Raw genomic sequence first — 15040 nt, 5'->3', positions numbered from 1 at the left:
GATCCTCTGGGTCTATGAGGTGTTTTAGGTCTTCAGGGGTTTTGGGTCTTAAGGGTATTTTGGTTCTTCTTGGTCTTTAATGGTATTTGGGTCTTTTTGGGTCTTCAGGGTATTTTTGGTCTTCAGGGTCTTTGGGGTGTTTTGGGTCTTCGGGGTGTTTTGGGTCTTCGGGGTGTTTTGGGACTTCGGGATGTTTTGGGTCTTTGGGGTGTTTTGGGTCTTTGGGGTGTTTTGGGTCTTTGGGGTGTTTTGGGTTTCGGGGTGTTTTGGGCCTTCGGGGTGTTTTGGGTCTTCGGGGTCTTTTGGGTTTTTCGGTATTCAGGGTCTTTTTGAGCCTCAGGGCCTTGAAGGGTATTTTGGGTCTTTAGGGTGTTTTGGGTCTTGGGGTATTTTGTATACTCAGGGTATTTTGGGTCTTCAGGGGTCTTGGTGGTCTGAAGGGTCTTGGGGGAATTAAAGGGTCGTCGAAGGTCTGAGGGGTCTCAGCAGTCTTAACGCAATTAAGAGGGCGGTAATTTTTTTGAAGAAGAAGAAGACGTTTTGTCGCATGTACACATAGCGACATAAACATATTATACGTTTGCTCTATTATAATAAGATATAATAAGATATATAATGAAATATTAATATTAATCCTGAGGCTGTAGTGTTATTGGTGGATCACTAACTCTATACTTGTTGCTTCAAACCCAGTTTACAAAGATAAAGTTTTATTCCTGTCCTGGTGTGGAAATGGTAAATGTACTAATGTGTGGCCGCCGCCTGTCTTTAATAACCATATACATTATACCTGGACCATAGTCCAGGTGACCTAATGTACAGTACATTACACCAAAAGGAAACGCCTTTCGATTCGGAAAACGTCATCACGCAGATCTCTACTCCGCCCACCGACACAAAACTCCTCCCCCTTTAATCAGTCACGCCCTGTGTCGTTTCCACTTCCCGATTACTTCCTGAAGTTGGCAAAGAAGTTGTGAGTTTTTGTTTTATATCTCAATATAATTAATTTACTGTAAATGTAATGACTTTACATCTTGAAACCCGCGAGAGAATCCGCTCGTTCTTGTTTGTTTATATTATAAACATAACTACAATACAATATAATCTATCTATAATTCCAGTAATCTCTGTCTGTACGTTTGTACGTTTGTACGTTTGTCTGTGACCGCTGTTTCTCGACAACCACGGGTCCGATATACTTTTAACTTGCCAGGTATATTGCTGGGGACCCGAGGATGTGCCTTTTCAAGGTTTCATATTAATCGGACAATTACTTACCGAGCTATGTCCAAAAAACGATTCAACCAATCAGAGAGCAGCGAACGATCGCGTGTGCCGAACGTGGAGGACACACTCTGCCTCGGATGGCACATTTGAGAGCGTATTCATTTATTTCACGTTTGCAAACTATGTTGGCGTTAAACTATGTTTTACAACTAATAAAAACGAATTTGCGATTCATTCGCTTTCCTGCGCGTTTGTGCACGCGATGGCGATTTCTTTACCAAACTCCGGAAGCCGTTCGCTTTGGACCAAACCATTGCATGTAAATAGAGGGGGGGGATTGTCACCGTACTCGCAAGCCGTTCGCTTTGGACCAAACCATTTCATGTAAATAGAGGGGGGGGATATAATTTTAGATATAGATATAGTACGGGCAATGCCCTAGTCTATCTATAATTCCAGTAATCTCTGTACGTCTGTACGTTTGTTTGTTTGTCTGTGACCGCTGTTTCTCGACAACTACCGGTCCGATATACTTTTAACTTGCCAGGTATATTGCTGGGGACCCGAGGATGTGCCTTTTCAAGGTTTCATATTAATCGGACAATTACTTACCGAGCTATGTCCAAAAAACGATTCAACCAATCAGAGAGCAGCGAACGATCGCGTGTGCCGAACGTGGAGGACACACTCTGCCTCGGATGGCACATTTGAGAGCGTATTCATTTATTTCACGTTTGCAAACTATGTTGGCGTTAAACTATGTTTTAAAACTAATAAAAACGAATTTGCGATTCATTCGCTTTCCTGCGCGTTTGTGCACGCGATGGCGATTTCTTTACCAAACTCCGGAAGCCGTTCGCTTTGGACCAAACCATTGCATGTAAATAGAGGGGGGGGATTGTCACCGTACTCGCAAGCCGTTCGCTTTGGACCAAACCATTTCATGTAAATAGAGGGGGGGGATATAATTTTAGATATAGATATAGTACAGGCAATGCCCTAGTAATAATAATAATAATAATTCATTTATTTTGTATAGCGCTTTTCCAGAAGCCCAAAGGCGCTTTGACAGAGTGGAAAACATAATGCATAACAATACATGAAAACAACAATTGCAAAAAGACAAGAATCAATAGGGAAATATTTAAAGCAAAAGGAGGGGAAGGAGAAGAGATAGTCAGGGGTTAAATGCTGTGGGTTGAATGTTGAATGCAGTGTTGAACAGGTGGGTCTTGAGTGATGTTTTGAATGTGGTGAGTGAGGAGGAGTCTCTGATGGTGTGAGGTAGTGAGTTCCAGAGGGTGGGAGCAGCGATGGAGAAGGCCCTGTCCCCCCAGGATCTGAATTTGGTCCGGATGGGGGGGGGGGGGTCAGGAGGTTGGTACCAGCAGAGCGGAGGTTGCGGGTGGGAGTGTGTCTGGAGAGGAGGTCAGCCAGGTAGGATGGGGCCAGGTTATGGAGGGCTTTGTATGTCAAGAGGAGGATTTTGTACTGGATTCTCTGGGGGATGGGGAGCCAGTGAAGCTTGTAAAGGACGGGGGTGATGTGGTCACGGGTCCGGGAATGGGTGAGTAGACGGGCAGCGGAGTTCTGAATGTATTGGAGTTTATTGGTGATTGTTGAGGGTGAACCATAGAGGAGGCTATTGCAGTAGTCCAGACGGGAGGTGATGAAGGCGTGGATGAGGGTTTCTGCAGCCGTGGAGGAGAGGGATGAGCGGAGACGGGCAATGTTTTTCAGGTGAAAGAAGGAACCTGGAAAGAAAGCCTGGAACACGCGTGTCCTAGGTGCACATAAAAAAGAAACATGCATCACGTGACAACAGTGAAGGAACCTGAATGAATCATGGATTCCACAATTTCAAGTCCCTCTGATAATGGATGAGGTGCCGTGCTAATTAAATATATGAACACAGAAATATTGTGGAATAAGACACCTGTAATGGGAATAATAATGAGGTTGAAGGAGCTGCGTAACCGCTACAAGGTGAACAAATAGAAGGTAAACACAGAATCTGAAACAAAAACGAATCTGGCATCTCACAACAAATCCCAGGAGCTTTTCCCCCTTTCAGGAGCTTTGCCCCCTTTCAGGAGCCCCCCCCCTTTCAGGAGCTTTGCCCCCTTTCAGGAGCTGTGCCCCCTTCCAGGAGCTTTGCCCCCTTACAGGAGCTGTGCCCCCTTTCAGGAGCTTTGTCCCCTTACAGGAGCTTTGCCCCCTTCCAGGAGCTTTGTCCCCTTACATGAGCTTTGCCCCCTTTCAGGAGCCTAGCCCCCTTTCAGGAGATTTGCCCCCCCCCTTTCAGGAGCTTTGCCCCCCCCCCCTTCAGGAGCTTTGCTCCCTTTCAAGAGCCCCCCCCCCGCTTTCAGGAGCTTTGCCCCTCCCCCTTTCAGGAGCTTAGCCCCCTTTCAGGATTCCCCCCTCCCTTTCAGGAGCTTTGCCCCCTTTCAGGAGCTTTGCCCCCTTACAGGAGGTTTGCCCCCTTTCAGGAGCTTTGTCCCCTTACAGGAGTTTAGCCCCCTTTCAGGATTCCCCCCTCCCTTTCAGGAGCTTTGCCCCCTTTCAGGAGCTTTGCCCCCTTACAGGAGGTTTGCCCCCTTTCAGGAGCTTTGTCCCCTTACAGGAGCTTTGCTCCCTTTCAGGAGCTTTGTCCCCTTACAGGAGCTTTGCCCCCTTTCAGGAGCTTTGTCCCCTTACAGGAGCTTTGCCCCCTTTCAGGAGCTTTGTCCCCTTACAGGAGCTTTGCTCCCTTTCAGGAGCTTTTCCCCTTTTCAGGAGCTTAGCCCCCTTTCAGGAGACCCCCCCCATTTCAGGAGCTTAACCCCCTTTCAGGAGTCCCCCCCCCCCCCTTTCAGGAGCTTTTCCCCTTTTCAGGAGCTTTTGCCCTTTCAACAGGTTAACCGCAGCCTTTGTTTCCACAAGTGAAGGCGGTTCACAGTTATTAATTGGGGGGGTCAGCAATGGGGATAGTAACACCCCCTGACATCCAACTCAACAGCTGGTGGGTCAGCCTGGTACAGCCGCCCAAAGTAACCGTCCGAGCGGACCTTCGGGAGCTTTCTGTCAAGAGGCCACCACCCTCCGCTCTTGCTGCACCGAGGGACAACCTTGGAGGAACGCAATGCACGGATGTCTCTGTAAGTCGGTCAAGAATCATTTGACCACAGGTGATGCTCTAACCTCTCACAGATTTCACACCTAAGCCTCCTTGTCGCCCTCAGCGAACGTACAGTTTTACGCCTCAGCTCCTTGAACAACTCGGCTTTGCCATCATGCCTGTCCTTGCGACTCTGGTCAATGGTATTCAGTGCCCATTGGGAGACAAAGTTCTTCTTCGCCTGACGTTGGGTTTCAAGACGACCACTGGCAATATCAAGGATGGTGGTCGTGAAGGCATTCCACAACTCTTCAGGATCCCCCAAAACACCCAAATCCCTTCGAATCAACCTGTTTGCAAACTCCTCAGCTACCTTCTCGTCCTTGAGCTTGCCAACGTCCAGCCTAGGCTGAGGTTGGAGCCGCAGCTTCCGAGATGCTACAACAAGCCTGTGGTAAGTATTGATGAACTGAGCACGCTTGTAGACCCTGCAGTCTGGAACATCCTGCAGCGACCATCAACCAGCACCTGGTCAATCTCCTGGTGAAACACTTCACCCAAAAAGGTTGCCTGGCCAACCCCTACAAGGCCATGTAAATCATTGGGGCCATTATAGTTGTAGTTATAGTGCTGTCATAGTAGTAGTAAGTTGTTGGAATACTACTATGGAGCATGTAACTGAGAAGATGAAGGGAGTGCGGTTTCTGTAACATACTTTGACTTTCAGAAGGTATTCGATAAGATTCCACAACAACGGCTGTTATTCAATGTTGGGGCTTGTGGAATTGTTGGTAGAGTTACAATTTTCATTGGGAGCTGGATACATGAAACAAAGGGTGGTCGGCAGATAGACTGATAGAGAATGTCAGATTGGAAAGTTGCATTGGGGTTTCCAAATGGTCAGTTATTGTTTTTTATTCCCCGCAAGGTATCCGTCCTTACGTACAGGTTGTCACCCTTGCTGCTATACAATATGTACATATTTATATACCGATTGGTTCTTCAGTCATGTGCCAGGGACAGTGGTGTCTGAGTCAACCAATGGACGTTCAGAACACCAATGACGTCATGCCTGAACCTCCTCTGACCTCAATTTTTCTAATGCCTTGAGCAAACATTGGTACATCACGGATGATGAAGGTTGTGGTGAAGTTTCATCGAAACTGCATGTGTAGTTTCTGAGAAAAAAGCAAATACCTATGTCGGGGGGCAACCCACCAGTATACCACCCAAAGGGGAAGATTTTTTTTTACTGCCGTGAACAAACATAGGTACATCATGGGTGATGAAGGTTGTGCTCAAGTTTCATCGAAATCGTGTGTAATTTCAGAGGAAAAAGCAAATTCCTATTTGGGGGGGTCAAACCTGGATCCACTTTGACCCCCAGTAAAACCCCTTACACCCCCAAATTTTTTTAATGCCGTGAACATACTTTAGTCACTACACAATACGTATCATCTGTGCCAAATTTGGTCACAATCCCATCAGCGGTTTCGGAGAAGAAGTTGCAAGTGTTTACGGACGGACGGACTGACTGACGGACAGATGACGCACCATCGCATGACCTCCCCTGAACCTCGTTCCAAGTGAGCTAAAAATTAGGGTCCTTCCCCTGCCCTAAACCCTGGGACGAGGATTTTTCTTTTAGCCCAAAACCCCCCTGTGCACACCGCAAGTACCACCACCATTTTAACTCATTCCATCCTGCAGGTGAGGGCATTTATTTAAAAACAAACACACACCACATGTGATATTATCGTATGATAATTCCCCCACTTCTGTGATGAATATGGTTTTCATGGAGATAACTGGGGTATTTTATAATGAGTTGAAATACTGAGGAGGAACCTCCCCGGGAGCGGTACTATACTTGTGGAGCTGGTTAAATGATCACAGACAGATTACGGAGGGAACGGTTTGGAGAATTTTAGTAATGGACGAATGCTGGGTCGGCTCACAGAGACACATTACGGTGGGCAAGGGTCACGGTATCAGCTCCGAAACAACCTTCGTTTTCCCACAGAAACGGCACACTTATGGTATAACTAATCTATTTTACACCTGTTACCCCCAACACCATTCCCACAACCAAAGCACACAACCACATTCCCACATTTTTTTTTTTTTTTTTTTTTTTAAACCCCCAACACCATTCCCACAACGATATCAATAAGTTAGCGACGTTTCAGGTAGACTTTCAAAATTGCAGAGGATACCAAATTTGGAAGTAATGAGATGGGAAAGAGTTGCAGGGGTGATCAGATTGAGGAACGGCTACATGCTCTCACAACATGGCAGAGAAGTTGCAAATGCAGGTCAATCCTATGAAATGTGAGGGATAATAGAAATAGGGAATACGCAATGCAAGGGGTTGGAAGTGTGGAACGCAGCCGAGGGATTGTGGGGTTGTTTTGAATATTGGGATTAGACTTTGGACGGTCCGCATGGTGTCGGGCAGCACCAGGAAAAGCAAATAGGAGTTTACATTGCATTCACGGGAAGCTAATTTATAGATCAAAGGTGGGAGTGTTGAAGTCATGAAGGAATTTGGTGAGGATCATCTCGAGTAGTAATAGGCGTCCACAACCATCCTTGACCAGGCTGTGGAACGTCGGCCGGGGCCCTCACCTTTTCACAATTAGTCGTTTTAAAATTAGTTTTGTCGACAACCGCTTGAGCGGTTGAGACGAAGCTTTTGACACCAGGAGTCCTACACATGGAGAATGTTCCACCAAACTTCCATGATGATTGCATGGAAAATGCAGCCGGCGTTCCAAAAAATCCGTTTTCTGGAGGCATGGGTTGCAGGGTGTTTCATGTGTCGACATTAGAATTTTCAGATTTGTTGTTGACAGTTTTGGTCACCATATTTGTGGAAGAAAGTAACTTCCGGAGAAAGGACTCGGCACAGAGATAACGGATTTATTCCAGGGTTCGAGCCGCTAAAGTATGAGGAGCAGCATAGGGACACTGGACTCTTCACTTGAGAAAGGAGGTGATTACGAGATCTCAGAGAAATGTTTAAGATAATGAAAGGTATGATATAAATTCCGGAGGGTTATCTTTTTATCAGGATGGACAGTAGTAGGACTCAGAGGCCTATCTTGGGAGTGAAAAAGAGTCGAGTTAAGACAGAAGCGACGAAGCGGTGTTTCACACAAAGAGTCGTTAATATATGTGCAATGGTCTTCCTGGCAGGTGGTCACATCCAGGACAGGAGATAGTTTCAAAATAGCCTTGTACCTGCGTATCTAGAAACAATATGGATACAGGGAGTCATGGTAGGTATACTGTGATTTTCATATGAATAATGGTGGAATGCTGGGATGTTGAGATGCTCTTGGATAATCAGATGCCTGATTTTCACAGGTGTGTGTCTTGGAGACAACTGCTTAATCTCAAGAGTGCTGCATCAAGACGTAGCACAGGTGACAGGTGAGTTGAAGTAAAGTAAACTTCATTAATCGTGAATGAATTGACGGATTACCTCTTCCAACGCATGCTCGTCTTCCGACAGATACAAGATGACCAATGAGACATACCCAGAGGAAATCCTGAGGAAATCTCAAGTGGAGCTGTTCGAATTCTTGCCGCATAAATTGTTGAATGTCCTGAACAGGTTGTTTCAATGGAATATGATATATCGGATGGAAAATCTTGACATCACCACAAAGTATAACAACAGCCCGATAAAGGTAAATATTTAATTGACTTCCTGGTTTGTTTGCAAATCCATAAGCTCCTGTTTTCGTTGAGCGCAACTCATGAAGAGACAGCTTTTAATGCATTATTTAAAGGGTTTACCTCCAACATCAATTCACCACACCTTCATTGGTATAGCACAGGATTGTTACGTGTGTGGTGGTAGGTAATGAAATACCTTAGTCCAGATAGAATTGTATAGATTAGCGTGCCCTGAATGTTGCGAAGAAGAAGAAGAACCTTTATGTAACTAAGTAGGGAACCCATTTGGCAGAATGTCCATGTAAGATCGTATATGTGTCTCCATACAAGGGGTGGAGCTTAGGGTGGTCCAAAAATGCCAAAAAAATCACTTTTTTATCTGGATTTTGATGCACTGGATTTGATATCTGGATTATTGTTAGAAATGGTCTAAATCATTCACCCAAAAAATATTTTGCATCTGAGTCATCTATAAACTCATACACACTCAACATATAAATTTGTCATTTTGGTCAATTTTAATGAAAATCGTCCATGTTGAGAGGCTTACAAAGACTTTAGAAATATTTTTTTCCTAAATAATGTCATTGATGGTACATACCCCTGTGAAGTCCTCATGGTCGAAACATTGAGTCAGACATGTATGAACATGTTTCAAACATGTTTCAAGCATTGTCAAACATGTTTCGACCATGATGATTTCACACTCACAGGCGCATGCAAAAAGTCATGAACCACAAAATGGCTTAGTACAATAGTGCATGTACTTTTTCCACCGAGGTTGCTATTGGATTGTTCTCGCCATATTTCAATTGAAGTGTGTATGAGTTTCTAGATGGAATTGAGCGAAAATATTTGGTGGGTGAATGTTTTAGACCATTTCTAACAATAATCCAGTAGAGCATCAAAATCGGAGAGATCGATGTTTTTTGGACCACCCTAGTGGAGCTATGCTAATTAGCTAAGGCATATGGATAAATTCCCAGTGTGTAATTGCCCTGTGATTTTTCCCTTTGTTCTTATAAAATTCTCTCGGCCAGCCATGCAATCGGCACATTGCCACAACCACCATAATCGCCGACAGTACACAGACATTATGACCCCGCCCAGCCGAACATTCTCGATGGGCGTCACGAATGGCCGTGAGGTCACGCCCCAAATGAGGATTGGTTGAGGAACGATGGGACGATTCGACGGCGCTTGGTGATTGGAGCGAGCGTGACATCAGGGGGAACAATCGAGAACGGAGGAAGAAAAAGCGAAGGGACCCCCATTTTCTCTCTCTGTGCTGGGCTTTGTGAAGAGCGGTCACACTTCTTTCTCTCTCTCTCTGTTCCGGCGTTCATGGTGGGTGGTCACAGTTTGTTCTCTCTCTCTCCCTGGGCCTTTGGTGGAGGTGGCTGCGCGTTGAGCGCTACGCACTCGCGAGGCGAGTGGTAGAAGCCCGGTGGATCGTGTCGATCGGAGGAAGGATTTCGGCTGCCGCTCTGCGGGCGGCTGGCTGCGGAGCGACTTCGCGGGTGGCTGGCTGTGGCGCGACTATACGCCATCATGCATTTTTCCGCGCAGTGACCCGGGACCCATTCAACGACGACCAGTGTTCGGGGACTGTTTGAGGACGCGTTTCTTTTTCCCTGTGTCTGTGATTGTTTCTGAGTGGAGGATCCTCATTTAGGCATTATAGATTTTACCTCGCCTTTCATTTTTATTGCCTGCATTATTTTCATTAAATCCTTATTTGTTGCATTTTCAATTTCTTGCCTTGTACGTTTATTTATTCGTGGTTTCGGATAAACCCTCGTCACGTCTGTCCGTGCAACTACGCCTCGGAGTTAAAGTTCGTTTTGGTCATTCATCACCCTGAGGTCTTCACCACAGGGTAGACGCGACAGTATATTGATTTTAACGAAATGTTGACATCTTCACGTTTTCTACCTGTCTTGTGGCAGTTTGTCTCTAATATTCAGACATTTTATCAAAAGAGGAGCTTGCACTCACCACTTGCTCAATTGCTGCGACTCAAGATGGTGAATAAGCTCCTTGTAGAATTTTGTTTTGATTATAGGAAAATAGTCCACAGTGTCCGAGGAACCGTTAAAATCAGCGCGTCGTCGTATTGAAAGACAGTGGGGGTAAAGGTGGAAGCGCACATTACACCCCATGGCAGGTGGTTCCGCTGGGACTTCATACAGAGGGTCACGTACTCAAACCAATAAATGATGGACACTGGGCCAGATTCAGTGACGTCTCATATTCTGATGGAAATTGGCAACCTGCATCGGACGTGCCTTTCCCTTTACTTTGGGTGCGATCTTGAGATTCTCCTTCCATTTGTGACGAGTTTGTCTCACACTCTGTCGAACGTATCATTGCACCGTGGTGTTCTTCAATCCAACTTGGTACTGGAGAGCTGGTCCCCCAAAACGTTCAAGGAAGTTTACGGTTGCTCAGGTGTTTCTGTGCCATTTCCTGATAAATAGTATACAGGGCGTTTTAAAAAATTGGACTATTTGAACGTTTTGTTGTAGAGAAATTACAAAAGGTAGCAGGTTCAGTGATACATTGATGGAAAGCATTCACCATGCCATTTCCAAATCACTCATTTTTCTGCTTGTAAGAGTAGTTAACATTTTCAATGTGTGCTCCACCTCTGTTCAAACAGGCTTTGATTCTGACTCCGAAATTCTCCACAACTCGTCTGCACGTGGCTGGAGTGGTATTCTGACGGTAGCCCTCCACCTCCTGCTTCAGGACAGCCAGGGTTCGAGGTTTGTTGGTGTAAACTTGACCTTTGGCAGCACTCCAAAATAAAGAATCCAATGGAATCAAATCCGGGCAAATCCGGGCTGAGTGGGCAAATTCATGCCCACTCATGCGCTGTGCCCAGGCTGATGAAACGATTTCCAAACAGCTGGTGGAGCAAGGTGATGGTTTCACCTGCAGTGTGCGGTGCGGCACCATCCTGCATGGACCATGCAAGTTTGAGTTGGTTTGAGGATAGTAGTTGAGCGAGATCAGCGTGGAATCGGAATAAGACCTCACGGTACCGCACGCCATTGACTGTCACCGTCTTACCATTGGCGTCCTCGAACCAACATGGTCCCAGCATACTTCATCTGGCACTCAATGCACAGAAACAAGTGGACTTGGGGCCCTTGAGAAACATCTCATACACCTCCTCAGGAGGCTCAAACCACAAAGTCACGATTTTCACTTTTTGTTACACTGTGAATACCATAATTGACATAGTGTCCTCCTGACTACTTGTTAGAAATGGCATACCTCCATCACCACCATCACTATAACCTACAGGAGAGAAGGGTATAGCATGAGAAACGACATAATCTGTTCAAATTGTCCACCTTTATTGAAACACCCTGTATATATCGTGGATTTCTGATAACACATCCACCGATCTCAATCCTGAAAGTGATGACGTTTCCATTTGAAATTTCTCCCGTAACTGCTCCTGCTGGCTCCAGGGAATGTTGCTTCAACAAACAAAACAGTCAATGGAAGATATTTGTTTCGAGGACAGATATCACATCACACGATTAATTAGGAGCAACCGATTAGGTAATGTCAATGAGCACAGGTGATTGTTGAATCCCTCCATTGATAGTCCTATCCATAGTTTTCCCTTCTCGATTACAGTGGTCATACTTCATGGTTGTTATTCAAACACCGTATATATTGTTACGGTTTTCCGCCGCCCTTCCTACCCTTACCAAGGGGAGATTAAGCCCCTTGTTCTTTCTGGGCCGGCGTAACCGAGACCTGAAACGCCCCTTCCAGGCAAACGCAAGTTAGGGTTTCGGGACAAGTCTCGCACGTACCTAAATACCTGCGCCGCCACAGAAGCGGGGAATCAAGCCTCGCACGAGCCACGTGTAATTTGGGTACACCGAGCGGATTGCGTACCACGTGGTCCATGCAGTTACCGTTAGTATTGGAACCAGATTCGAGCGGTTCTATTCGTACCACGCTTAGTCAATGATGGAAAACACGAGACGGTCGAATAAAGGAATAACAGGTTTAATTATTATTTACACTTATATGAACAATTCGGTAGAAAGCAGACAGAGCAGAACTTAGTCAGTCTTATATTAAACCCAGACACGGGCCCGAACACACTCACAAAGGGGAAATGCAGGCAGGATGATGTTCACGCGCTGCCTTGGTCGTCCAGGAATGGCGGCCCGGTGTGCTCTCCACGGTCCCAGCACGTCCCGCGAATATGGCAGCAGGGGGTGTAAGGAACCTCGTAGCATGTTTCCTGAGCAAAAGCAGCCGATGAGGGATAAGGGAAAGTGCGCGTCTCTCAGCGCGGCTGGTGTTTACACAGCCGTTATCACTCGTGCAACTTAATGCACTGTATGCGGATCGGCCTCCAACTCAACCGAGCGTCACTTTATAATAGCGCGTATTCCGGTTCATGCGCGTCTTTCTTCACCCGCGTAGCTCTCACAGTTCTTTGACGCTCTCAACACCTGCTCGTCAACGATTCCTCCGGGCTGGTCAGTGCGCGTGAGTTCTTCCTGGGCAGCAGTCCTCTCGGGGGCAAGTCCTCTTCTCATCAGCGAGAGTCCTCTCGGGGGCAAGTCTTTTCGGGCAGTCCTCTCGGGGGCTTTGTGCAACGCTTATATAGATACGCCCCCGAACGTGCTCGAACCCTCTCGAACCTTCTTACCACGCCCTGTGACGCAGTGCTGCCGCCACCACCTCTGAGCCCTGATTGGCGGCTCGTGCTTACCGTCAGCGCCTCTGCCGCCCCTCATTCGGCTCCGCCCCGACCCTCCTAGGCCTGCCTCGTGTTAATTCGCCCAAAATGAACCAAAGTCAGTGCAAAGGGGCATGAGGCTAGGGAGGCTGGAAAGTCGGTAGAAGTAGGGCCTGTTCTCCTGACTACTCAACGCAGAACTAACATAGGAAAAGGACTAAGCTCACAAATACTAAGAAATAACTACACTATCGTGAGGCTACATGTTGCTTGTGTGACTAACTATGAGGGGGAAATTTTAACCTTTATTATACTCACTGTACAAAACTCAAAACCGCAACACTACCCCTCTCCCTCGTCAGACTCGTCCCAGAGTCGAACCTACAAAAACTGGAACGACCGGTTTTGAGAAAGATCTGGGACTAACTTTTACGTTTACATGTGACATATAGATGTGGTTCCCCCTAACATTTATTCTAACCCGTGTATGCGACAGTTTTAAAACACTAAATATGTCCCACCTACTGCGTTGAGTACCTAACTAACAGAATCACGCCCACAATTAACCGAATCCGGAATTGTTTTCAAACTAAACATAGAGCCTGTGGGCAGCATTTTATATACAAGCACAAAACCTACTCCTTATTTACAGTTCTATGACCCAGGACCTGTCCATTTTGGAAAGAAGATTGGAGGGGAAAGAAAGCACAGCAAAATACACAAATACATTCATCAAAAGTTCACATTTCATTTGCTGCTTGCTTCTTGCTGCTTGCATCTTCTGTGTGCACATATCGAACCGGCAAGCCCCCGGACCGGCATACAGGCCATTCCTGCTCTTCGGGGCTAAATAAACTTACAATCTTCTCGTACCTAGCACACAATAATAAAAAATACACAAAAACAGTGTTTATTGTATTTTGCTAGCAGGGCCAACCCTATGTGGTCCGACTGCGTGACATTGATGCCACTCAAAACAAGTGGTCCGAATATGCAAGGTGAATGTGCAGCAAAGTGCTACACAGGTGAGGTGTAAGGGCACAAAATTTGTGGTCCATAAGTGTAATGTGCAGCAAAGTGGTTGTGGCAGCAAGTGCTGCGCCAGTGCAGCAAAGTTACAATAAATGAAAAGGATACGGCAGCAAAGTGCTGCGCAGTTCGGCTGCACAGATGTAGCAAAGTGCAGCAGGGATGCTGCACAGTGCTGCACAGGCCTCTTCGTGCGGAAATACATTGCCATTACGGCTCGACCTCGAGAGGCCGAGCGATCCATTCGGGTGGTTTGTCTCCTGTAGGTTGGGTCCGTCCGGCATTGTCGATCCAGGGGAGGAGGCATGGATGGGCCGAGGTTCAGGGCCCCATCTCTACGCGGGGCCTCGCGGTCCCACGCACGATGGCCCCAACCGCCCACGGTCGGAGCATCGCACCCGCAAAGGTGCGCGGCTCCGAACTCTCCTACCTCCCCTTGAACCTTGCCGATCGCCTTTCCCGCCACGACGCGGCACCAACCATACAGGGCGGGGGCCGGCACGAATCGTGCACGTCGGTCCTTGTGACACGGCCGTGGCATCGATCCCCGCCGATCCCCGCCGCACACAACTCACCGAGGGCTCACGTCGGCTATCCGTCGCGCTAAACGCTACCCCGGTCTGCGTCGATGCTTGAGCCGCATTCTCACCACACCTCGCGGCCAACTCCGCACTCGCACACCGTGGCGTCCCAGTGCCTTCCATACACTCCATACATTCTGTTACAGCACTCTCCTGTGCACACCCTTCTCTTACACACTCAGGTGCACACCACCCGGGCGCACTCACGCCCCTCACACACTTCATTACACACTTTTCCTCCACACACTCCTTTACCGCACACTTCTCTGTTACACACTCTGTAACACAGTCGGCCATCGCACCCCCTCGCGCACACTCTTCCGTTACACACTCTCTCGTTACGTACTCCGTAACGCCCACAGGTGTGCACTCCCCTGGTACACAACCAATCCTTGCACACTTTTTCTCCATGCTCTCGGGTGTGCACTCCTCTGTTACACACTCCGTAACACACTCTTCTCTGACACACTCTTCCCGCACACATTCCGGTGTGCATTCTCCCTCACACTCTGTAACACACTTTTCTCACACACACTCACGCTCTGGTGCACACTTTTCTCGCACACGCGCACCAGTCGCCCTTGCACACCGCACAACAGACCTTCCACGACCGCCCGGGTTTCGTCCATGTCCCAAGCGCGCCAAAACCCTTTTCCCGCCAAACACACTTGCGCCATTATATCTCACCTTGGGGACCTT

General features: G+C 47.3%; 1 protein-coding gene across 1 annotated transcript in view; it reads left to right on the top strand.

Annotated features, from left to right (window-relative positions):
• Positions 1-927: 927 nt before the first annotated feature.
• Positions 928-15040, top strand: part of LOC137432207 (uncharacterized) — an 82962-nt gene continuing 68849 nt past the window's right edge. Inside the window, exons 1-3 of the mRNA XM_078782933.1 lie at positions 928-976; positions 7697-7762; positions 7845-8022. Of these exons, the coding sequence (XP_078639059.1) occupies positions 7852-8022 (171 nt within the window). The 5' untranslated portion in view covers positions 928-976; positions 7697-7762; positions 7845-7851. The remainder of the gene's footprint in view (positions 977-7696; positions 7763-7844; positions 8023-15040) is intronic.

This window comes from Myxine glutinosa, chromosome 8, assembly GCF_964187855.1.
Source record: "Myxine glutinosa chromosome 8, kmMyxGlut1.1, whole genome shotgun sequence".
NCBI classification, from domain to species: domain Eukaryota; kingdom Metazoa; phylum Chordata; class Myxini; order Myxiniformes; family Myxinidae; genus Myxine; species Myxine glutinosa.
The sequence above is the reverse complement of the archived record's forward strand: the minus strand, read 5'-3'. Positions and strand labels throughout refer to the sequence as shown.